Genomic DNA, 25,798 nt, shown 5'->3' with positions numbered 1-25,798 from the left:
TTATATCTGTAAATAACAGGAGGGCCTATGTAACCGTCCAGGCTCCTCCAGCCCTACTAATTTAATATACCTAATATTTTACGCGGTATCATTTGATATCAAGTTTATCCGCCATCGGCAATTATTTGTAATAACATGTTTATTCAACGTCAATCATTTGTAATCAAGGCTTTTTGGAATCATAGTGTATATATGATAACATCGTTTTATTATTTAAATTGTTATATTATGTAGGATAGGAGTTCATTGTGTTGCAAATGCGGTCAATATGTTGAGACATAGTTGTTTTCATTTCATCTCATGTTTGTGTGTGCGGAGGGTTGTTCTTGAAGCTTGGGATTTTGCGTTAGTCATGGGTTTGTTTTATGACCGAGGCTGGTGAGCGGCGACCCGTGCGCGAGGCTTGCAAGCTGGTCAGCAATATCATCGCCACGCCTTCTGGACTTGTCGAGGAAGAGAAGGGGAGTTGATGCTTCGATCTATCGAGTCGGATGCTTCGTTGTATGTGGGTTTGGAGATTGAACTGTTGCCAGGAGTGGGGGTGAGCCGGATATATGGTGATTCTCACCACGAGAACAGCACCTAAGTACAACTTCTGCTGTGAAGCTAACATCCTAACGAGATACTCCATCACTAGTAATTCTACTGTGAACATCTACCTTGAACGACGTGATTTGATTTTTGATACAGTGTGTGGTTGCTCCGCGACATAGTTACTTTTGTGCAATGTGTTGTCGCTGCGGTAATGTTATCGGATCTACGAGAAATGAAACAAGCTTATGGCTTGTGTGATATTCAGTAAATATTGTGGACGAAAAACTATGTTTAGTTCAAGTCTACGGAATTTTGGTACAAGTCTGTACCGTATAAATAGTATAGCTCAGTTGGTTTGAGATTTCTACTAATATGGAAAAATTCATATCTCTGAATTTTCTCCTCTTACGATCAAAGCTGATCAGTTTTTACAAGTATAGGGCCAATGTCTATTTTAAAGACTAGGCAAATAGGGAGTGTTAGTCCAGATAGCCCGTACCATATCAGAGAAGGAAGGAAGGATGTCCATGGAGCAAATTCAACATCGAGAAGAAGAGAACGAGTAACCACGGAAACCAGATGACGTCAACGAAAGCTTCAATTGGTGAGCTTCAATTAGATAGAGCAAGCAATAGTAAATTCAGTAAATTATAAATTCCTCCACGCTTTAAGGAAACTTTTCCAATTCATCTCTTTTTTTTTTTGTATAATAAATTCCTTTGTATTTTATATTGCGTTAATTTTCTTTCTTAAGCAATACTTAATGGTTAATTATTTAAAATCCTACCCCTGTGATTTAAGTATAAGTCTCTATGCTAGTAAATATAAATTTTGGTTTACAGTTTTATTTAAAACTGTAACCATGGCGCCCAAACATTACATAGAGAAATGGGGAACCATGGAATGTTTATTGTTTCTATTTGCGTGGCAATTTGCGGGCAAGCCACAAATAGTTTATTTAATATTCATGTGTCCCAAGATAATAATTTTCATCTCTCCAAGTGTTTTGACGAGGTGGAACAGTTACAATAATAACAGGACGGATACAAATGGTCAAGAAGTTCAAGTAATTTGGTCAGACGATACAGGAGAATGGACTAGAAAGAGCTGCAGTGGAAGATCGGATCTCAAAAGTGGAGAGAGCGTACGGCTTGACAAAAACATCTACAATAAGAAGTGCTTATCCTGGAATTCCAAATTAAAACATTACAACACCGTTGTCAAAACAGAATGCCTGTCCATGAACTACAAGCTGGAGAAGCTAGAGGTCCTGGAAAGAACAATCTTCAGAAAAATTATGGGAGCTGTCCAAAATGAAAGCGGATGGAAACTTCGGAGCAAGAATGAAGTTTACCAGAAGGTGGAATGAATCTCAGAGACCATGAAGAAAAGGAGGCTGGCGTTTCTTGGACATCTGTACAGAATGAACGCAAACAGACTTACCAAACAGATATTTGATTACTTCTGGAGGAAAGAAACCACTACAGCATGGATTAAGGAAACGAAGAAGGATATGGAAAGACCAGCTGTTAGAAAGTCCAAGTCGCAGGAAGAACTAAGAAGACGGGAAAAGCCTGGACAGATGAACAGCGGAAGGAGGCCAGCGAGCGCATGAAGGAGTATTGGACACAGAAAACTCCGCAGGAAGAGAAAGAAATGAACTTTAGCGTGATCCTTAGTGATCCATTCTCTTGTAAAAATAAAAATAAAATAATAATAATAATAATAATAATAATAATAATAATAATAATAATAATAATCTATATAACTACTATTTACAAGGTAATGTTGTGAGGATCTTCAAAAGGTAGAAGTATTCAGTCAGCAGTATGTAAAGATTGTTGGTTACAAGGATAATGTCCAGATAGAGGAGGACACTAATGCTTAAATATTAAAAAGTATTAAAATGTACATATGATAACAATGACATGTACAATAAGATACAAAAATTGAAAAGTAGAAAAGTGGCTGGAATTGATCAGATTTCTGGGGATGTACTAAAGACAATGGGTTGGGATATAGTACCATATCTGAAGTACTTATTTGTTTATTGTTTGGTCGAAGGAGCTATACCAGATGAATGGAGAGTTGCTATAGTAGCCCCTGTGAATAAAGGAAAGGGTGATAGACATAAAGCTAAAAATTACAGGCCAGTAAGTTTGATATTCATTGTATGTAAGCTTTGGGGAAGGCATTCTTTCTGATCATATTAGACATGCTTCTGAAATTAATAACTGGTTCGATAGAAGGCAGTTCGGTTTTAGGAAAGGTCATTGCACTGAAGCTCAACTTCTAGGATTCCAGCAAGATATAGCAGATATCATGGATTCTGGAGGTCAAATGGACTGTATCGCGATTGACCTGTCTAAAGCATTTGATAGGGTGGATCATGGGAGACTACTGGCAAAAATGAGTGCAATTGGACTAGACAAAAGAGTGACTGAATGTGTTGCTAAATTTCTAGAAAATAGAACTCAGAGAATTAGAGTAGGTGAAGCTTTATCTGACTCTGTAATAATTAAGAGGGGAATTCCTCAAGGCAGTATTATCGGACCTTTATGTTTTCTTATATATATATAAATGATATGAGTAAAGGAGTGGAATCGGAGGTAAGGCTTTTTGCGGATGATGTTATTCTCTATAGAGTGATAAATAAGTTACATGATTGTGAGCAACTGCAACGTGATATCGAAAATGTTGTGAGATGGACAGCAGGCAATGGTATGTTGATAAACGGGGTTAAAAATCAGGTTGTGAGTTTCACAAATAGGAAAAGTCCTCTCAGTTTTAATTACTGCGTTGATAGAGTGAAAGTTCCTTTTGGGGATCATTGTAAGTATCTAGGTGTTAATATATGGAAAGAACTTCATTGAGGTAATCACATAAATGGGATTGTAAATAAAGGTTACAGATCTCTGCACATGGTTATGAGGGTGTTTAGGGGTTGTAGTAAGGATGTAAAGGAGAGGGCATATAAGTCTCTGGTAAGACCCCAACTAGAGTATGGTTCCTGTGTATGGGACCCTCACCAGGATTACCTGATTCAAGAACTGGAAAAATCCAAAGAAAACAGCTCGATTTGTTCTGGGTGATTTCCAACAAAGGAGTAGCGTTACAAAAATGTTGCAAAGTTTGGGTTGGGAGGAAATGAGAGAAAGAAGAAGAGCTGGTCGACTAAGTGGTATGTTCCGAGCTGTCAGCGGAGAGATGGCGTGGAATGACATTAGTAGACGAATAAGTATGAGTGGCGTTTATAATAGTGGGAAAGATCACAATATGAAGATAAAGTTGGAATTCAAGAGGACAAACTGGGGCAAATATTCAGTTATAGGAAGGGGAGTTAGGGATTGGAATAACTTACCAAGGGAGACGTCCATAAATTTCCAATTTCTTTGAAATCATTTAGGAAAAGGCTAGGAAAACAACCGATAAGGAATCTGCCACCTGGGCGACTGCCCTAAATGCAGATCAGTAGTGATTGATTGATTGATTGATTGATTGATTGATTGATTGATTGATTGATTGATTGATTGATTGATTGATTGATTGAATACTTGAAATTTCTTACATTAAGCAAAGTATTCCGCCTCTGTAGTGTAGTGGTTAGTGTGATTAGCTGCCATCCGCGGAGGCCCTAGTTCGATTCACGGCTCTGGCACGGAATTTGAAAAGTGGTACGAGGGTTGGAACGGGGTCGACTCAGCCTCGGGAGGTCAACTGAGTAGGGGTGGGCTCGATTCCCACCTCAGCCATCCTGGAAGTGGTTTTCCGTGGTTTCCCACTTCTCCTCCATGCAAATGCCGAGATGGTACCAAGTTAAGGCCACGGCCACTTCCTTCCCTCTTGCTTGTCTATACTCTCCAATCTTCCCATCCCCCACCAAGGCTCCAGTCAGCATAGCAGGTGAGGCAACCTGGGCGAAGTATTGGTCATCCTCCCCAGTTGTATCCCCTGACCCATTGTCTCATGCTCCAGGACACTGCCCTTGAGGCGGTAGAGATGGGATCGCTTGCTGAGTCCGAGGGAAGAACCAACCCTGGAGTGTAAAGAGATTAAGAAGAAGTAGAAGGAAAAGAAGTATTACTGCCTACGTTACAACTCTGGGCGAAAATTATTAGTAAAAATGGGTTAGGGATAAAGTACGAACCACTAGTAGTTACTTTACCAAGAGCAGCGATAATAATGAGAAGAACTCCTCATGGCTTGTTACAGCTTGAGGAATAGCGAGCAGTGTCATTGTGAAATCGTTCAACACGTGGGTAGGTAGATGTAAAGTAAGAATTCAGTGCAGTGAATCGAGACATTACGAAAATGATGCAAACTTTGGTTTGGGAAGTCTTGGGAGTAAGGAGACGAGCTGATCGACTGAGTGGTACGTTTCGAGCTGTCAGCTTGAGTAGAGCTCACAAGATCATTGCTTTACGTACCACGAACTACTTTCACGGTTTTCGAAGACGCCATGGTTAGTCCCGCAGGAGTTCTTCTAACGTACCTTCAAATACCACAGGACTGAGCCAAGTTGGGGTCAGAAGGTCAGCGCGACACGGAAATGTTCAATAAATGTCCAAGTTGTACCAAATCACTGCACAACACTGCCTCCCAAAGGACTCACAAGACAATAAAAAGTAACATTAAAATTATAATTACGGTATTAAAATATGACATAAATTGCAAACAACACCTAGAGATGTGGATTAGGACGGTGACTCAGAATTAGTCAACTCTTCTATCTCATCTCGTAATATAGCCAAGATTAACTTCCATTATAACGCTATCATTTTGATACTCACGCGTTAGTGTAAAACGTGAAGTTCTGTTCGTGTTATTTTTGACGTCAAGTGTTTTATACAAATGGAGTATGGCCCGCAATTCATTAGCACTGACGTTGATTTTACCGTTAAATGTTGAGTGTGGCGCGGCCCCGTCCCCTCTCTTGGTGATATAAGAGCAGTGGCCGCCAGCTTGTACCTCAGTCATGGCTCGCGCAGCTGTCTTGTGGGTCTGCCTGGGCTTCCTAGCGGGTCTCTCTGTGGGCGCGGAAGACCAGGAGCTGCCTGTTTCTTACCGCGGGGCTCAGCTGCTCCGTCTCAACCTGCCCTCGCCCTCAGCACACAGCCTGGTTGAAGGGCTGGTGGATGAAGGAGGTAAGTCTTTTTAAACATCCCAGTTTCTCCTGCACCTTCTTTACAAGTAAAACAGTGTTGGACGCTCTGGTGGACGTCGCGGTTACTAACACCAATAATAATAACATGAAGAAAGGAAGACTCAAATTTTATGGACATCTATTTAGAATGGACGACAAGAGGTTGACAAAACAGATCTTTATAACACATGGCAGTAGACCTAAAGTTTCCGACAAATGGTTCAGGGAGGTAAGTGTAAGTTAAATCAGGCTTCCTTGACGAACAGAAAATGTACAGGGGATGGGCAGAGGAAAGAAGATTTCGGGCTGCAAAAAACCTTCCAGTAAGGTGTGATTGTTACTTAATGTGGCCTCAAATCGCCGCAAACGAATACAACAACAACAACAATAATAATAATAATAATAATAATAATAATAATAATAATAATAATAATAATAATAACTACTTTTACGGGTTTTGGAGACGCCGAGTTGTTGGAATTTAGTCCTGCAAGAGTTCTTTTACGTGCCAGTAAATCTACCGACGCCCGGCTCACGTAAGTCAGGATGGAGTTGGACTAAGGTAGGCTTCTGCTGTGTTATTGTAGTGGAGGATAGTGTTGTGGTGTGGTAGATGAGTGGCAGGGATGTTAGGGGCACCGCAAATACCCAGTCCCCGAACTGGAGAAATTAACAATTTAAGATTAAGGTCCTTCAAACTGGCTGGGAAGCGAACTCAGAGCCCCAAGAATTGAAGGCCAAGACGCTCACCAGTCATTCATGGAGCCAGACTTGCTTACAACTACTGCTACTACTAGTAACAATAATAATAATGTTATTGGTTTTATGGCCCGCTAACTACTTGTGCGGTATTAAGGAGACGCGCAGGTGACGAAGGGATGAGTCCTACACGAGGATCGAACCTGGTCTGGCTGTTTGTGAAGGCATAAAAATCCCATCATTCTGTACTCTGGAGTTTCCCGGTGAGGTTGGAAAGTGTTTAAAGCGGACCGACCACCCCCTACAGGCAACTCATCGTGTCTTGAGCTCTGCGGCAAAAGAAATAGCATTCTGTTATTTCCAAGTTTGTTATCACTAAGTTCTCTTTTAACAATCTGGTTTACGTCGCACCGACACTGAAAGGTCTTATGGCGACGAAGGGCTGGGAGTGGCCTTAACTACACAGTGGTGTGAAAATGGGAAACCACCTGACATTGTAGTTCGAACCCTACTATCTCCCGAATGCAACCTAACAGCTGAGCGACCCTAACCACACAGCCAACTTGCTCGGTCTAGGTTCTCTGTTCCATTCTTTGAATCTGTTTAGGCGTGGAACCCCTAGATGCTACCTGATAATATCGCAGGACCAGGAGTAGTTGTAGTGTCTCACTGTTGGACTGATCCCTGAAAACAGACAACATAAGAAGATGAAATGGCTCAGGCGCTAGACTGATATGGCGCCTTCTCCTCCATTCTATTTGCAGGCCCGTCTCCTGCTAGACAAATCTCCCGTCACCTCGGCGTCTCCGAAAACGGTAAACGGGACGTAAAACCGGTAACATTATAAATGTAGTCTTATATTATTATTATTATTATTATTATTATTATTATTATTATTATTATTATTATTATTTGAGTCATCAGCCCGTAGGCTCACTGTGCCACGCTAAACTGCACTACTCTTTTCATTTCTAAGAAACTACAACACTCTATATCCGCTCTAATTTGTTTGAAATATTCATGTCTTGTAGAGTTCTGTCACGTCCTGCGTGTCTTAAGATATGTTCTAACATGCTATCTCTTCTTCTGGTCAAATTTCACCAATTTCATTTAAGAAAAAGGCTAGGAAAACAATAGATGGGGAATCTGCCACCTGGGCGACTGCCCTAAATGCAGATCAGTAGTGATTGATTGATTGATTGATTGATCGATTGATTGATTGATCGATTGATTGATTGGATTGATTGATTGATTGATTGATTGATTGATTGATTGATTGATTGATTGATTGATTGATTGATTGATTGATTGATTGATTGATTGAAATCTTTTCATTAGTGAATGCCAAATTGCAGAAAGCTCTATTATCCTCCTTTCTCAACTAGTTATTGTCACGTAGTGTCCAGGCCTTCCTCTTTACTTCTGCCTTCGTTAATTATTCTACTACCTGAGAACTTCACTTCGTATCATTTGACTCGCATTCATTCATATCAGCATTCATTCTGCAAGTCTCTGTGACTAACACCTCAGATGGTCTCCTACTCCTCCTACCCTCCACCGCCGAGTCCATAACTCTCGTAAGTAATCTATCATTCTCCATTTGCCTCACATGACTCCACCACCAAATAGCTTTATCCATCGAGTTAATTCATAAGTTAGCGTTTATTTCCTCATTATGAGCATCCTCCTATCATTGTTACCACCTGTTTATACCAGCGTTCACTCATGTACAGCAAAGTTGGTCTCCAGAACTCGCGTTTCTCTACGGGTCGAGTATGAGGTGAGGTCGTGGAGGGTTTTTATGACGGGATGCCCTTCCTGACGTCAGCCTAATCAGAGGAGTTAATGAGATGAAATGAATGACGTGGTATATAACAGTAGGAAGGGTGCCGGCACATAGCCTAATCCTGTCGAACAGCACCAAGGGTTCTGCTCAAGGTTTAACATCTCCATCCAACGAAAGAATCACCATCAACAGAGTCATATGCCCTCACTCCATATGAGCACTGAGCAGAGGTTTGGAATTTAATCCAGGTTTTTAGCATGCAATCGAGTGATTAGAAATTGCATACCCACTACCTTCCCTATCCTGCAGGCCAATATGCTGATGGTGAAAAATTTTTCGAGCAACGGGACTCGAACTGGCTGACCACGGTGTCGGACCGTGTAGACCTTAACGATCATGTTTTGCTGCTCATTGCAGTGGAGGAGAGCTGTGTTACGGCGCTGCGTGTGGGACGCTGAAAGTCCAAATAACATAGTGCTTTGGTGTACCCCTACACTACACTAACACTATAGACGAGAGCAAAATGACTACCAGCACAGTTCAAATAGCCCTATTGGCAAAATGTTCCCAGAGTTCGTCGGCTGAAGAAAGGACAGCTAAATAACAAAAGTACAAGTCATTGCATGATGTATCGCTGCACATCACAGCATCAAAATATTCAGTAACAACTGCTGTACAGTAAGTAAATATTAGGAAGGAAAAAAATGCACACACATACATGACTTCTCTTCAACAGTGATAAGTTGCCGGTGATTCACAGATTATGCATTACACGCACCAGAGCAAATCATAAGGGAAATGGAAGAAGACAACAAAGCAATGGTTTTTCCTGCCATTGTACTTCCTCCCTGAGAATGTATTTATGAAATAAAGAATGTTAAATAATAATGGTCAACTTTTCATAAGTACCTATATTAAAATTATACAAGAAATTTGATTGTATTTTTCCACTATAAGTTATATTCTGGTTTAGTGTATATGAAATTAGCTTAAGGTCAGTCTTACCTTAACATTACCAAGGGTGTCTTCAACTGAGAAGACAACAGACTGTATCGGTACCTACATGTGGAAGGGAACAATAATGCAGAGACCTTTCCACATGATCATGGGCTGAATGGCAGAGCTAGTGAAGAGCACAAAAATAACAAAGGACGTGATGGTTTTTGTAATTATTGAATGTTGATAATCTATAGAGTTAAGAGTCTTGTCTGTATGTAAGTCAGAATGAATAAATGTCAGTTTTTCTGCATGGTTCTAGGGGTCATGCCTAGATTAATGAGAAAATGCCACTTTTTCCTTCCCACATAATGTAAAAATGGCTGAATTTACTCTCATGAATTTCTTATTTTGTTTTGAAATTCACATTTAAAAAATACATTGTAAAAAGCATGCAACATGGAATTCTCAATATTTCACTTCATGTAGGTTTGAAATTAATAATTTAATTTGCAACAATTGCTTTAATTCATAATTTTAAACATGCATGCATACAGCTTCATTATAGACTGTTATGCCTTTAAGCATTCAGTCTGCAAGTCTCTGTGAATTTAATCAATGCTCCACAATCCTCTACTTGTTACTAAATCTGAGGCAACATTCTGTTCCATACCTCTTACCTTTACATCATTAGAAACTAAGTCTAAACATCATTGTCTTGGTCTCCCTCAACTTACTTTACCCTCAGTTATTCTCCTAGGTAGCACATCCTCCTCCATTCGTCTCAAATGACCCCCAACACTGAAGCCAGGTTATGAGTTCAATTCTAACTTATCTTCTAACCATTTTAGCCATTGTTCCCACCTATTTGTACCAGTGACCATTATTCGTACATTGATATCTGTTACATCTAACTTATGAATAAGATATCGGCACGACCTAGTGTTTACAGTGCACTATGTCTCCTGGTATGGGCTAGAGTAATTTTGTTACTTTCATTGATCTGTCTCTGTCTTATCCTTCGCCTTGACAATATGAAAGTGACTGAGGTATGAGCGATGCTAGTAATGCCATTCCTTGTGCAGCCAGTCCCTGCTATGAATGGTGTGAAAACGTTGCTCATAGGGTAGGTTGGTGCATACATTTCAGTGGGCTTGGCAGACTGATATGTAATAGCAACTTCTGTCTTGGTGAGGAAAGGAAAGGGAAACTACCTCACTCCTCATTTCCCTAGTACGCCTCTTCAGTGATGCCTAGGCCGTCTATGACAGCTGATGGCACAGCTGTTGAGGATCCAACCAGCTTTAGGGCAGAAGACTGAACATACATACATACATCCTGAGTCAACACAACTGTCACTCCCATACAGCAAAGTTCGTCAGAAAACAGACTGGTGTAAAGATAGTTTTGTCCAGGAGCTCACTTTCTTCTCACAGAATACTGATGATCTTATAGCAATTTTCAACCATTGATCACAAAAATGCCTGTGAACACCTTGCCTGGTATACTGATTATAGAAAAATCCCAACAGTTGTTACAATTCTTTCTAATCCCTTGCTTGTAGATGGGTGAAAATACTGCTTTCATGCAATCAGAAGGTACTTTACTAACATTCCATGCTCACCCTATTACTCTATAAAGCCATTTCATCCCTGCATTCTCACTATATTTGTCCTTTCCTGATCTAAGTTTATCTATCTCTACTGCTTTATGAAAATGGAGTTACTCACCATAATTTGCACTTCCTCTAGCACAATTTCAGAGGCATCATTGTCCCCCTCCCCATAAGCTCAGTTGTTTTTCATTTCTAGAGAAATATTTCCTTTTACAATGAGAAGATTTTCAAAATATTCCTTCCACCTGTCCTGTGAATCTCTGGGGTTTATTATGAGTTCACCTGATTTACCCAAAACACTATTCATTTCCTTTTTCTCTCCCTTTCTAAAATCCTTTACTACTCTCCAGAAAGGTTTTCTTGTTGTCTGATCAATCCTTTCCACGTTATTACCAACATTTTCCCATAATTTCTTCTTGGATTCAACAATTATTTGTTTTGCTCTGTTTCTTCCATCTACATACAATTCCCTGTCTGCATCAGTCCTTGTTTGGAGCCTTTTCTGATACACATTCTTTTCATGTTTACAAGCTGCTCTTCATCATTCCATCAAGGTGCAAGCTTTTTTCCATATTTACAAACAATTGTTCATAGGCATTCCCTTGCTGTTAGATAATTCAAAATATGAACCCATGGATCTTCGTAAATCTGTTTATCCAGTCCTGTCTGACCTTGAAAATGGTCCTCAATATTTTAACATTTGGTATCTTGTAAGTAGGTTGCCATATTTTGCAACAGATTGTCTAGTCAAAGCTAGACCACTTTTAAATTTTTCTTTTATAATGTGACAAATTGTGCTATGATTTCAAAACTATGTCCTTTTCTTGGACTTTTAACCTTGTCACAAGCAAACAAGGCAAACATACGACAAGCATGACGGCTTCCATATTGTTGTGCAGCATTTAACCGACAAGTAACCAGGACCAGCCTATGAGATTGCACAGAGTGGTAGCAATGATGGTTTCGCTCCTTTATAGCAACCAGAAGAAAGTGCTGTGTTCCTTAAGCTACACTGCCTGACACAAAAGTTAAGCACCTAGAAGGAGTGGTTCAAAATAAGTCAAACTACATATGCTGAAAGACCATGTGCCATAATTGAACTGCTTACAATATGGGATGCAAGAGACAAGGCCATTGGCAGATACAGGTGGAATGTTAGCGTCAGGTCAGTACGATGTCGCACCCGCCCCCTGGCAGCAAAACATGCCCTTATGTGGCTCGGAATGGTGTCAAAGATCCTTTTGATCCTCTCCTGAGGCAAGTTCAACCGCAGTTATTGTAGCTGTCCCTCTAGATCCTGCAAGTTGGTACTGGGACGAAGTCCCATTCCAATGTCATCTCATATGTGTTAAATGATGGAGATGTCCAGGGATCTTGCTGGCCACAGAAGGACCTCAACGTGCTCTAGGCAGTCCATAGACACACATGCATCATCTTGTTGGAACATGTCCCAGCGTGCTGTGGCATCAGGTGTAGGACATGCAGATGCAGAATATCTGTAACGTATCACTGTGCTGTCAAAGTTCTGCTGAAACACTATTAGAGGAACTGAACGCATATCCTATGGCTCCCCACATCATGATGCCAGAGATTACGCTTATGTGTCTTTTCACAATATGGGCAGGTTCTGTGCTTTGCCCTCAACGCCGCCAAACCCGCACACAATGGTCATATGGAGAAGCGGGACTCATCATTAAACATGATGTGAGGTCTCCCGGGCAAGGCTCCACTCCAAACGCAGGCATTGATGTTCTGGTATCAATGGCAACTGACACATTGGGTGGTAGAACCCCAATCTGGTGGATGCGAGTCCCGAGACACTGTGCAGGAACTTGCAGGATGTTGCAGTACATGTTGTGGATGGCAGGTGTTGAAGTTATGGGATCCCGCAATGCTTGGCGCACCATACAACGGTCCTCCCTCGGGGGTGGTGTTTCTTGGTCAACCGGAGCCTGTATGACGTGATTGGCTGCCCTTATGTACCAACTGAGTCCAAGATCAGGGCACTGTGACATCTGAATGGCCCGCATGCCTCGCAATAAAACGATACCACCAACCAACCTCATGCAGTCCCAAAATGTGGCCTCTGTTAAATGCTGTCACTTGGCGGATGGGCCGTCCAACGTGTCTGCGAGGCATCACAGGTGCTTCGTACTGTATGTAAACCTCTCTGCACGTCTTGCTTAACTGTCTGACTCACAACAGGATGGTGCCATCCCAAATGCACTCTGGTGGGCATTCTACACATTATAGATCCTTGTAAATCTAATCATTTACTCACACATCAATGGTATGCATATACAGGAAAATATTGGACCCCTCCTTCTGAGTCCATAACTTTTTTTTTGTCAGGCAGTGTATTCTGTGTGCATTCACTGTTGATCAGCTCACTGCTAGCTGCCATCTACCTGACCAGATGAAGGTATCAGTGTTATGTTACGGCTTCCACAGTCAGAAGTGAATGCTGCTGATGAACATTTCAAAAGTGTAATTTGGGAATAGTTTTAAGATGCTGTGATGGGCTAGAAGTATTAGTGATTATGAATGTGAACTTAGTTTGCTGAAAGTAAGATTCAACCTTGAGTCAGATCCTTGAATTAGAACCATAGCATCTGGTCAACAAATGACTTGCATTTCCTGATTTGTTTACTATTTTGCCTTATACTTTCATGTTATATGTCAGATGCTATATCAATAAATAATAGCAAATCATCTTCGAAATTTCTTCTGCATTACTTGAATTTACATTGTGAAGATATTTTCAAAGAGATCATCTCGTTGATTAACTTAGTATTATTACAAGAGATAATTCATCTAGTTGATCTGTGTTGACCGTGGTATCACAAATAAGAAAAAGACCTGATTTATCCACCTATTCAATATAAATGTAATTCAATCTATGAGACTGATTGATACAAGTTACATTAATATTATAGACATTTTTCAACCCAATTTGGCCATCATCAGTACAAATATTAATACATTAAAATAATTAACAACTGGACTAAGCTGAAAACCCTTCTTTGGAGAATTACAGTGTTGGTATTAAGTGTCTGTCTTGAGATAATTAAGACTTGAATATTGGCAACATGATAAATTAAAAGTAATCTCTTTTAAAAACATGTTATTCAGTGTTGATATTAAAATTAAATGATTTGTTAAAATAGAGTCTAGACATGTAGCGTACAGTTGAAAATATAATGAATAATAAAAATGCTGCTTGTACAGTTCGATTGTACTCCCAAATTCTAAATTAGAAGTCAGTATTTCTTGTTTTGATCTAGATCATTGAATTACTGTCAAATGTGGACAGAAATGTTGTTAATAAGTGGGTAAATCAAGTTTTTTCTTATTTGTGATTAACTTAGTACTTAAGAGATTATTAAAAAGCATTTCTATAGTAAGAGACATTGGTGTTCAGTGTGATGCTACCTTACAGCTCTGATGGTATCATTATTTCCAAATTGGTCATAACATAATGTAAAAGAAGTTGCTCTTGTATCATCACAAAAATATGTATCTGATGCTTGAATATTTTTTATCTGCAGAGGTGCAATTATGGAGAGACCGGGAGGTGAATGGTACAGAGCTTGACATATTAGTGAAACCTGATGCTCTCCCTGTTGTACAGGAGCGTTTGAAGAATGAAAGCATTGAATATGATGTTGTGATTGCTGACCTTCAGGAGGCAATTGAGCAGGAAAACTCACTTGTTTCTGAAAGTGATTTGGATGTGTTAATGGGAAGAAATGGTGAGTCACATTATTTTTTCTCCAGTACATTTTGTTCATAGCTTTCCTAGCCATAACAGAAATATTTCATATTCACCCTGTCATATAACTGTAAGGAAAACATGGACACAAATTGTGGACTGTCATAATCCCTCATAAATGAACAACTAAGTAATCCTACAAAACGTAAGATATTTTGCGGTGGTTATAAAATGTGCATGATTCAGTGATTTTGTAACTCAGTTTCTGTTCCCTCAATACAGTGTCTAGTTTTCATGTAGTAAGGTTCTTTATTCTCTTCTCTCTTAGTAATATCACAGACTGGTTATGAAAAGGAACAAATAAGTTATAATCAAATCAATTAATATATCGTCGCTCCTATATCAAAACTGCCAATATGACAATGCTGTTTCTATACATTGTTTCCCTATGACTAGACACGCCTCCCAGCCACATATTGATATGCAGTCCATCAGAACAAATATCGTTGTATTCATTTTCCTTTGTTAATGTGTAAAGGAAAATAAATCTTACTGTACCGTACTGTAGGAATGTATGTATGCATGACATATTTAATCACTCCTAGAGTATCATGTATTTAAGGTTCATATTCCTTTACACACACACAGGAAAGTGAACTGAACTAAAATTTTTCTGATGGACTGTGTATCCATATGTAGCTGAGAGGCATGACCAGTCTTAAAGGAAATAGTAGATAGGAAGAGCATTGTCACATTTGCAGTTTTGGCATAGGAGCAATGATATAAATAGATAGAAATATGAATAATGTCATATACCATAATTCAACATGCACAACAACAGGTCAGTGCAGGAATCCATCAATCAGGCGGTAGACTTTCTATAATAATACGTAATATTGTGAATAATCAACAAGAATAAAAGAATGTATTCTATGAACTTTTATTATAAATTCTTCCTCAAGCTGCCTGAAGGCAAAGAATATATAATACAGTGAACACTGATTAGAAAATAAATAGTTTATAAAGAACTCTAAAAATCAAAACTGATTGTGAAGTTAGATCAACAAATTTAATGAGTACTGAAAAACAAATTCATGAAAATGAATTAAAATTACTGAAGTTAATTAAGCAAATAAATTAATGGGTACAAAAATACTTAAAACATTTGAAAAGTTTGATCTTATTCCGATGAGTACAAGCGATGTCTCAAAATGAGGATAGAGCCCCTAAGAGCTTTCAGCCCCTGTCCATGAGTTCATCAGTGCTGATTCTGATGACTCTCATGATTTTCACCCCTCTTTGGGGATCGTCCCCCTGGCACCAATCACAAAACCCATCACTTGAATATCCTCTAACTGGTACTTTTCTGTGGAATATATTAATTTCTTTTCATAGTCAACTTCGGCTGGTTGGGTTAGATGCAACTTGTATCTTATTGGTGGGGCTAGTTTATGGCCTGCTTTTACCTTATTGGCAATCATATAAATTCTATTTGTGCCGACATTTGTTGCAAGACCATGAACCTCCTCGTGTACTCAGAGGGACTGCGCAATAGGTGGCCTGGTGGTGTGGTGGAGGGTGTTTCTAAGAAATTCACCAAAAGATAGAAACCCAAGATGTGAGCTAAAGTTTCGATCTCACCGCATCTTCTGCAGTAGGAATCATGATAGGATCTCCCTGGTACTGTTCTTTTTAATGTGGTAAAATTGATGTTTGTTCCAGGGATTTGCTTATTGATAGTGAACTCGTACCCAGATAAGGGATGTTCATCAATTATTTTTCTAGTGTTACTTTCTGCATCCTATAACCCTCCAATTCAAGTCTGTTCCTTCATGTACCTGGTCTCTTATAAGGCTGTTATTAAAATGTACTATTTGGCCAAGGTATCTGTGAGATTTTTCAGTTTTCCAATCAATCAATCAATCAATCAATCAATCAATCAATCAATCAATCAATCAATCAATCAATCAATCAATCAATCAATCAATCAATCAATCAATCAATCAATCAATACTGATCTGCATTTAGGGCAGTCGCCCAGGTGGCAGATTCATTATTTGTTGTTTTCCGAGCTTTTTCCTAAATGATTTCAAAGAAATTAGAAATTTATTGAACATCTCTCTTGGTAAGTTATTCCAATCCCTAACTCCCCTTCCTATAAATGAATATTTGCCCCAGTTTGTCCTCTTGAATTCCAACTTTATCTTCATATTGTGATCTTTCCTACTTTTATAAGCGCCATTCAAACTTATTCGTCTACTAATGTCATTCCACGCTATCTCTCCGCTGACAGCCCGGAACATACTTGAGACATACATACCACTTAGTCGAGCAGCACTTCTTCTTTCTCTCAATTCTTCCCAACCCAAACATTGCAACATTTTTGTAACGCTACTCTTTTGTCAGAAATCGCCCAGAACAAATCGAGCTGCTTTTCTTTGGATTTTTTCCAGTTCTTGAATCAGGTAATCTTGGTGAGGGTCCCATACACTGGAACCATACTCTAGTTGGGGTCTTACCAGAGGCTTATATGCCCTCTCCTTTACATCCTTACTACAACCCCTAAACACCCTCATAACCATGTGCAGAGATCTGTACCCTTTATTTACAATCCCATTTATGTGATTACCCCAATGAAGATCTTTCCTTATATTAACACCTAGATACTTACAATGATCCCCAAAAGGAACTTTCACCCCATCAACGCAGTAATTATAACTGAGAGGACTTTTCCTACTTGTAAAACTCACAACCTGACTTTTAACCCCGTTTATCAACATACCGTTGCCTGCTGTCCATCTCACAACTTCAGGCACGAAGTTGACTTTCAAAGTTGTGAAGTGAGTAACTCTCCTGCCCTTGAATCTCTTTCATGTCCAACTTGTTGGCGGAATGGTCAGCATACTGGCCCTCGGTTCAGAGGGTCCCGGGTTCGATTCCCAGCCGGGTCAGGGATTTTTACCTGCATTGGTTAATTCAACTGGTTCGGATTGTTTTTGATTTCCTGGACATCCCTGCAATTCACACACCACACATAACACTATCCACCACCACAAAAACACACAATTACCTACACATGGCAGATGCCACCCAACCTCATCGGAGGGTCTGCCTTACGAGGGCTGCCACACAAAATTATTGTTATATCTTGCATGCTAACGTGAGTTTCCCAGAATCAAAAGTTTAACTAACTTTTTTCCTGATAATTGTAGATTGTTTCCAACTGGGATAGAGTATGCATTTGATCTTTCTATAATACCGAGTCAAATGATTCCCTTTTGGGGCTGACATCTAGACACTGACAAGTGTTGGAACTTCGATTGTTAGCCTCAGAAAGTTGAATTCACAGCTACTTCTAACGTGAAAGCAAGATGCTGCACGCGACACATCTGTTATGGATTCAGACACTCAGAGTTGTTGCTGATACCTATCCCTCACTTGATAAAGGTATCTTTCACTCTTTTAATTCAGAGTGTTGGGTTTCCTCCTATAGTGTACCAAAGGTCACCTTCTTCTCTACAATTGCCACTGAGTTCTACGCAGTTACTCTGGCAAGGCAATTATTGTGGTAGGATTCCCACACTCAAAGGTATCAACAAAGTCACCCCAAACCCGGACAGCAGACACTTCCTGCTGCATTTCAATTGGCATAACCTCCACTGGATGACAAGCACCCAACTAGAGGGGCTCCTCCGCCCATGGCTGTTGGCCTCTTTAGAGCGTCAGGTGATTTACCGCTGCTCAACACTCGTTGTACATTCTACTGCATCCTGTAGCAGGTAACCCTGTTCAGACAATACAATGAGTTTATAATGACCTATTTAACATAAAAAGTATCCATCCCATCACAATTGAATGCATTAAAATTTTCAGGTAAATATAAAGCCATGTATTATCTACTAGTTCATTGTGCTGTCTGTTGTTTTAAAACAATCATTCTTTTCTTTTGGACAAGTAAAATACATTCATACATGAAAATTTAAAAAAATGTTTCAATCAATCAATCAATCAATCAATCAATCAATCAATCAATCAATCAATCAATCAATCAATCAATCAATCAATCAATCAATCAATCAATCAATCAATCAATCAATCAATCAATCAATCAATCTATCAATCAATCAATACTGATCTGCATTTAGGGCAGTCGCCCAGGTGGCAGATTCCCTATCTGTTGTTTTCCTAGCCTTTTCTTAAATGATTGCAAAGAAATTGGAAATGTATTGAACATCTCCCTTGGTAAGTTATACCAATCCCTAACTCCCCTTCCTCTAAACAAATATTTGCCCCAATTTGTCCTCTTAAATTCCAACTTTATCTTCATATTGTGATCTTTCCTACTTTTAAAGACACCACTCAAACCTATTCATCTACTTATGTCCTCCCATGCCATCTCTCCATTGACAGCTCGGAACATACCACTTATGATATAGATGTTGATTCCCATAGGGAATCCGAAATATTTCTTCCGAATGAGTAAATTTATAATACCAATATAAATGGTCCGTTATTGGACATTATAAATTTTCCAGCTAACTAATTCCTGGTTGCCAGCATTTCAGCATTGCTGGATTCCCTATGGGAATCAACATCTATATCATCTGATGGCCAAGCAGGCATCAGTTTTTGATAATGAGACAAAGTCTCTCATAGTACATTGGCACTGCCGGTGGCTACAACTAGCCTACGCAGTGGCCTCCAAGGTATGCACTAGTCAGCGTCTAGGTAGGTGTGCTAGGTACCAACTGATGAGCCCAGCCTAGCACACAGGGGCAAAATGCTGCCAGGAATGAGTTCGCTGGAAAATTTATAATGTCCAATAACATACCACTTACTCGAGCAGTTCATCTCCTTTTTCCCAGGTCTTCCCAGCCCAAACTTTGCAACATTTTTGTAATGCTACTCTTTTGTTGGAAATCACCCAGAACAAATTGAGCTGCTTTTCTTTGGATTTTTTCTGAACCTGAAATCAAGTAATCCTGGTGAGAGTCACATATACTGGATCCATACTCTAGTTGGGGTCTGACCAGAGACAAATATGCTCTCTCCTTCACATCCTTACTATAACCCCAAATACCCTCATAACCACATGCAGAGATCTGTACCATCTTTTTACATTAATATTTATGTGATTACCCCAATGAAGATCTTTCCTTATATTAATAACTAGGTATTTACAATGATCCCCAAACGGAACTTACACCCCATCAATGCAGTAATTAAAACTGAGTGGACTTTTCCTATTTGTGAAATTCACAACCTGACTTTTATCCCCATTTATCATCATACCATTGCCTAATGTCCATCTCACAACATTATCGATGTCATTTTGCAGTTGCTCATAAACTTGTAACATATTTATTACTCTGCACAGAATAACATCATCTGCAAAAAGCCTTATCTCTGATTCCACTTCATTACACATATCATTGATATATATAAGAAAACATAAAGGTCCAATAATACTGCCTTGAGGAATTCCCCTCTTAATTATTACAGGAAGTTTTAAGTTTTAATTTTAATTTTCCATTCTGCTTCCAGGCACAGATATCTGTATAACTTTAAATACAAACACTGATCAACTTCAATATGTTTTTCATGTCAAAAGTAGGAAACATCTGAGTTCTATTTTCTAGAAACAGAGCCATTGCTGGCTCGGAGATTGTTGCAAACATTCTAGTCTTTGAATGTACTGCTTAGTAAATTAGGCTTGATATGTAATGAAATACATAAAATTTCATGAAAGATATAGAATTGAACATTTAAATATTCTTGTTTCCGAATGAATATAGTGAGAGCAACGTAAGAAGTTAAGTAAGGATCTTGTTTCAGGACACCGCATGGAATGGCAGTCCTATCATAGACTGCAGGATATTCACCATTACTTGGACTTTCTTGCACAGACTTACCCCAATCTCTGCAGTGTTCAAACTATTGGTAGCTCTTTGGGAGGTCGGCCACTCAAAGTCTTGAGAATTGCATCTGATAAACCAAACAGCCCAGCTATTTGGCTCGATGGAGGTAAGTTACTTTTTGTATTTCTATAAACCCTTTGGCAGATCTTGCTACTGTATACAGTTATTTAATATTCACATTAAGTTTACAATTGAAGTAGGCATCATTTGGAACCAAATATGAAAATATTGAGTAAGTCACAGTCTCAGTTTAAGATAAATATAATGTACAGTATTGATTTAAAAGCATTAATTATGTGAAGTTATTCCCAAGATTCAATTCTGAACAGTGATGTAAGGAAGTTTTCATTTTCCATTCTGCTTCCAGGCACAGATATCTGTATAACTTTAAATACAAACACTGATCAACTTCAATATGTTTTTCATGTCAAAAGTAGGAAACATACTACTAAACTCTAAATGAGAGAATTAGTATCATTTACAGAGAAATTTCTCCTTACAGGCAGTCCCAGCATATGACCACTTCTCAAACACAAACGGGCTTTAATTTCCCAACTTAGGACATAGGAAAAATTAATTTTAAAAATCAGCTCTCATTTGTTGACACCCTCAAATATACAGACAGACAACTGTTTTAACACTTGCTTTGTCTCTCGAATTGGGATTTTCAGACCTAATACACTGTACCGTGTGTTACATTAGAAAGCAGAAAATTAGTTTGGAGGATGGTGCAGAAATGTACTATGTTGACAAAAAGACAGTAGGGGTTCTGTAATGGTACGATCCTGTTAACTCATCCACCCAGTCCCTTAACTGGAAGAGCGTCAATGAATATAGTAATAAAAATTCACTAACTAGTGGACAATTCACCCTAACAAAAAAGTCGAAAAGAGGTCATATGAAATTCCCCGCAGGTATACATCAATCTTAGCATTTTCCTTCATATATGCTCCACTAAACCCTATGTTCTGAATTGACAATGGAGAGAAGGCGCAGACTGGCATTAGTAGAAAAATAAGGATGAGTAGTGTTTTTAAAAGTAGGACAGATTATAACATGGAGACGAAGAGAAAGTTGAAATTCAAGAGGACAAATTGAGGCAAGTACCTATCCATTTATTGGAAGAGGAGATAGTGATTGGAATAATTTAGAAGTGGAGATATTTGAAAAATTTCCAACTTCTTTGAAATTATTTAGGAAAGGACTTGGTAAACAACAGATAGAGAATCAGCCACAAGGGTAACTGCCCTGAATGCAGATCAGTGGTGACTGATAATTTTTTACCATGTTGATGATATATGCATGATTTTTCCTGTTATTGTCTTGAGGTTGGGTGCAGTATTTACATATGACCATCAAGGGTCTGGGTGATACGATGTTCATTGCTTTATTCCTGTTTAAGAGCTTTATAAACTTCCATACAGAAGAATGGTGAACCACCATCAATTTCTAGTGCTATCTTTCTACTGGATTGTTTAATCTGGATTCACCATTAAAAGTGGAAGAATAAACATTCCAAATTTGAGGTGGGAATCTTAGAGTTGCAGGTTGCCTTCTGTTCCTACGGTACCTACTATGTACGTACAATCGCCCAACATAGTCGAAGAGGTCACCAAAAGTTTCTTCGGTACCCAAAGTAATATAATCGAATGCTTCATTTACATCTTTCAATGGAATGAATGAGAGAATAAAGTTCACGAAACACTACTGACCTGCATTTAGGGCTGTCACCCGGGTGACAGATTCCCTATCCGTTCTTTTCTTAGCCTTTTCTTGAATAATTTCAAAGAAATTGGAAATTTATAGAATATCTCCCTTGGTAAGATATTCCAATCCCTAACTCCCCTTCCTATAAACAAATATTTGCCCCAATTTATCCTCTTGAATTCCTAATTTACTTTCATATTTTGAACTCTTCCTACTTTTCAAGACACCACTCAAATTTTATACTATAATCTATCAGCTTCATGTTCTGTATTGATAGTTTATAGATAGTTTATCCGTCTACTAATGTCATTCCATGCCATCTCTCCGCTGACAACTTGGAGCAAGTTAATTTCATTCTTTAACATTGAAGACAAAAGTTTTTGCAAGAAATGAGGTCAGTTTGTGTAAATAATGAATATATATTTATATCTTTTGCATTTCCGAAATAGTCCTTAAAAAGACATTGGGTTCTTCCATTTTTTAAATATTTTTTTCATTTCTGATTTGAGTTTTGTAATCTAACATGTGATTTTTTGGCTGATGAAGTCTCAAACAGAGATGAAACACCCTAAATATTTTTAATATGTTTTTAATTAAATAGTACATTTGTAAAGTGATGTGTATTGATTGGGTGGACCAAAACCTAGCATTGTTTCTTAGCTTTTACATACCACCTAGTCTTCCTTCCCCCATGTCTTACCAGGCATTTTTATAACACTACACTTTTTTTGGAAATCACCCAGAACAAATCAAGCTGCTTTTCTTTGGATTTTTTCCAGTTCTTGAATCAAGTAATCCTGGTGAGGGTCCCACACACTGGAACCATACTCTGTTTGGGGTCTTATCAGAGACTCGTATGCCTCTCCTTTACATCCTTACTACAACCCCTGAACACCCTCATAAGCTTGTTGACAATGGGGTTAGGAAAATGCAGCTATGAGCTTGCACCCGAGAGATAGTGGGTTCGAGCCCCACTGTTGGCAGCCCTGAACAAGGTTTTCTGTGGTTTCCCATTTCATCACCAGGCAAATGCTGGGGCTGTACCTTAGTGAAGGCTGCTTCCTTCCCATTCCTAGGCCTATCCTATTGTCCGTATTGGTGCGATGTAAAGCAAAATAGCCTTTACAATCTCATTTATGTGATTACCCAAATGAAGACCTTTCCTTATATAAATACCTAGGTACTTACAGTGATCCCTATAAGGAACTTTCACCCCATCAACACAGTAAACCAAACTGAGAGGAATTTTCCTATTTGTGAAACTCACAAACTGGCTTTTAACCCTGTTTAACACCATACCATTGCCTGCAGTCAATTTCACAACATTATCAAGGCCATTTTCCAATTGCTCACAATCCTGTAACTTATTTATTACTCTATACAGAATATCATCATCCACAAAAAGCCTTCTCTCTGATTCCACCTCCTTTACTCATATCATTTATATATATAAAGAAATATAAATGTCCAATAATACTGCCTTGATGAATTCCCCTCTTAATTATTATGGGGTCGGATGAAGCTTCACCTAGTCTAATTCTCTGAAGTCTATTTCCTAGTAATATAGCAACCAATCAGTCTCTCTTTTGTCTAGTCCAATTGCACTCATATTTGCCAGCAGTCTCCCATGATCCACACTATCATACCCCTTAGACAGGTCAGTCGTGATACAGTCCATTTGACTTCCTGAAGCCAAGATATCTCTTGGTGCTATAGATATGAACATCATCTGTGGATGGTCAGGACACACTGGAGGAGGCTAATAAGTTAAAAGAAAGTATAAAATGGTTCACCCCGTCAATACTATTAAAATAAGAAATGTAAGTTTACATTCCTACTTAATTAAAAACTGGTACTGGTTTTGACCAATATTTTTAGTCATTTTTAGTTGCTGTTAGTGAAGCACTATAATCCTTAAGGAGTACTGTACGTTTAAATGCATTCAATCACAAATAATCAATCAATCAATTAATCAATACTGATCTCCATTTAGGGCAGTTGCCCCTGTGGCAGACTCCCTATCCATTGTTTTCCTCTTATCTTAAATGTTTTCAAAGACATTGGAAATTATTTGAACATCTCCCTTGGTAAGTTATTCCAATCCCTAACTCCCCTTCCTATAAATGAATATATGCTCCAATTTGTCCTCTTGAATTCCAACTTTATCTTCATATTGTGATCCTTCCTCCTTTTAAAGACGCCACTCAAACTTATTTGTCTTTTAAAGATGCCACTCAAACTTATTTGTCTACTAATCTCATTCCATGCCATCTCTCCACTGACAGCTCGGAACATCCCACTTATGAAATAATACTTGTATGTTTTATTATTCATCCACCTATTCAATACAATACATACAATACAATGTATTGTATTGAATAGGAGGGTATTGTATTGAATAGGTGGGTGAATTATAAAACATATGAGTGTTATTTATTATAAATATTTTCAATACGGACCTAAAAATGAATTTTATCACATATAACATACCCCTTACTCGAGCAGCTCATCTTCTTTCTCCCTGCCCAAACTTTTCAACATTTTTGTAATGCTACTGTTTTGTCGGAAATCACCCAGAACAAATCGAGCTGTTTTCTTTGTATTTTTTCCAGTTCTTGAATCAATTAATTCTGGTGAGATTCTTAGTCTCTTTATTTCTCTATTGTACTACGACTTTTAAAGGTACAAACCTGTTTTCACATTCCTCAACAATTGCTTTAATCCCATCCCAGAGTCTGTTTTCATTTTTATTTACCATTATCCTCTGATCATATATACTTTTTAGAAACTCCCTCATGCCTGCTTTATCAGCCATATGGTACTGCCTAATGGTCCTGTTTTTAAGACCTTCCTTTCTATCACATTTAATTTTAACTACGACAAAAACAGCTTCAAGATCACTAATGCCATCTATTACTTCAGTTTCTCTATAAATTTCATCTGGTTTTACCAGCGCAACATACAGGATATTTTTCCCTCTAGTTGGTTCCATCATTTCCTGAATCAGCTGTCCTTCCCATATTAGCTTAGTTGCTATTTGTTGGTCATGCTTCCTGTCGTTCGCATTTCCTTTCCAATTGACATTTGGTAAATTCAAATCTCCCTCTACAATCACATTCCTTTCCATGTCGTTTCCCACACAGCTGATTATCTTTTCAAATAATTCTGAATCCTTGGCAGTGCTACCCTTTCCCGGTCTGTACACTCGAAAGACATCAAGTTGCCTATTATCTTTAGAAATGAACCTTACACCTAGAATTTCATGTTCCTCATCTTTAACTTTTCTGTAGCTTACAATTTCTTCTTTCACCAGAATGAACACTCCCCCTCCCACCATTCCTATCTTATCTCTACAATACACTCTCCAGTTCCATGAGAAAATTTCTGCATCCATTATATTATTTCACAGCCATGATTCAACTTCTATGACAATATCTGGTAAATATATATCTATTAAATTACTTAATTCAATTACCTTCTTTACAATACCTCTACAGTTCAACACTAACCTTTTTTATGTCATCCCTACCTAACTTCCGGATCTCTGTACCCTTATCAACGCTCCCTAGACCACCTTGTTTCCCTGAATGTACCTCCCTATTACCCTTCCAAACAAATTTCCTAAATTATATGTACCACTGCAATTTAAGTGAAGGCCATCTGAGCACAGATTCCTATCTCCCACCCACCCATTAGGATATAGAAATTTCACTCCCAGTTTCCCACATACTCACTCCATTGTCTAATT

The 25,798-nt window shown here is 38.7% G+C and overlaps 1 protein-coding gene across 1 annotated transcript in view; it reads left to right on the top strand.

Annotated features, from left to right (window-relative positions):
- Nucleotides 1-5,509: 5,509 nt before the first annotated feature.
- Nucleotides 5,510-25,798, top strand: part of LOC136863448 (carboxypeptidase B) — a 59,873-nt gene continuing 39,584 nt past the window's right edge. Inside the window, exons 1-3 of the mRNA XM_067139854.2 lie at nt 5,510-5,678; nt 14,262-14,465; nt 20,261-20,449. Of these exons, the coding sequence (XP_066995955.2) occupies nt 5,510-5,678; nt 14,262-14,465; nt 20,261-20,449 (562 nt within the window). The remainder of the gene's footprint in view (nt 5,679-14,261; nt 14,466-20,260; nt 20,450-25,798) is intronic.

This window comes from Anabrus simplex, chromosome 2 (genome assembly GCF_040414725.1).
Source record: "Anabrus simplex isolate iqAnaSimp1 chromosome 2, ASM4041472v1, whole genome shotgun sequence".
Classification (NCBI taxonomy): Eukaryota; Metazoa; Arthropoda; class Insecta; order Orthoptera; family Tettigoniidae; genus Anabrus; species Anabrus simplex.
This window is presented reverse-complemented; position numbering and strand designations above follow the sequence as displayed.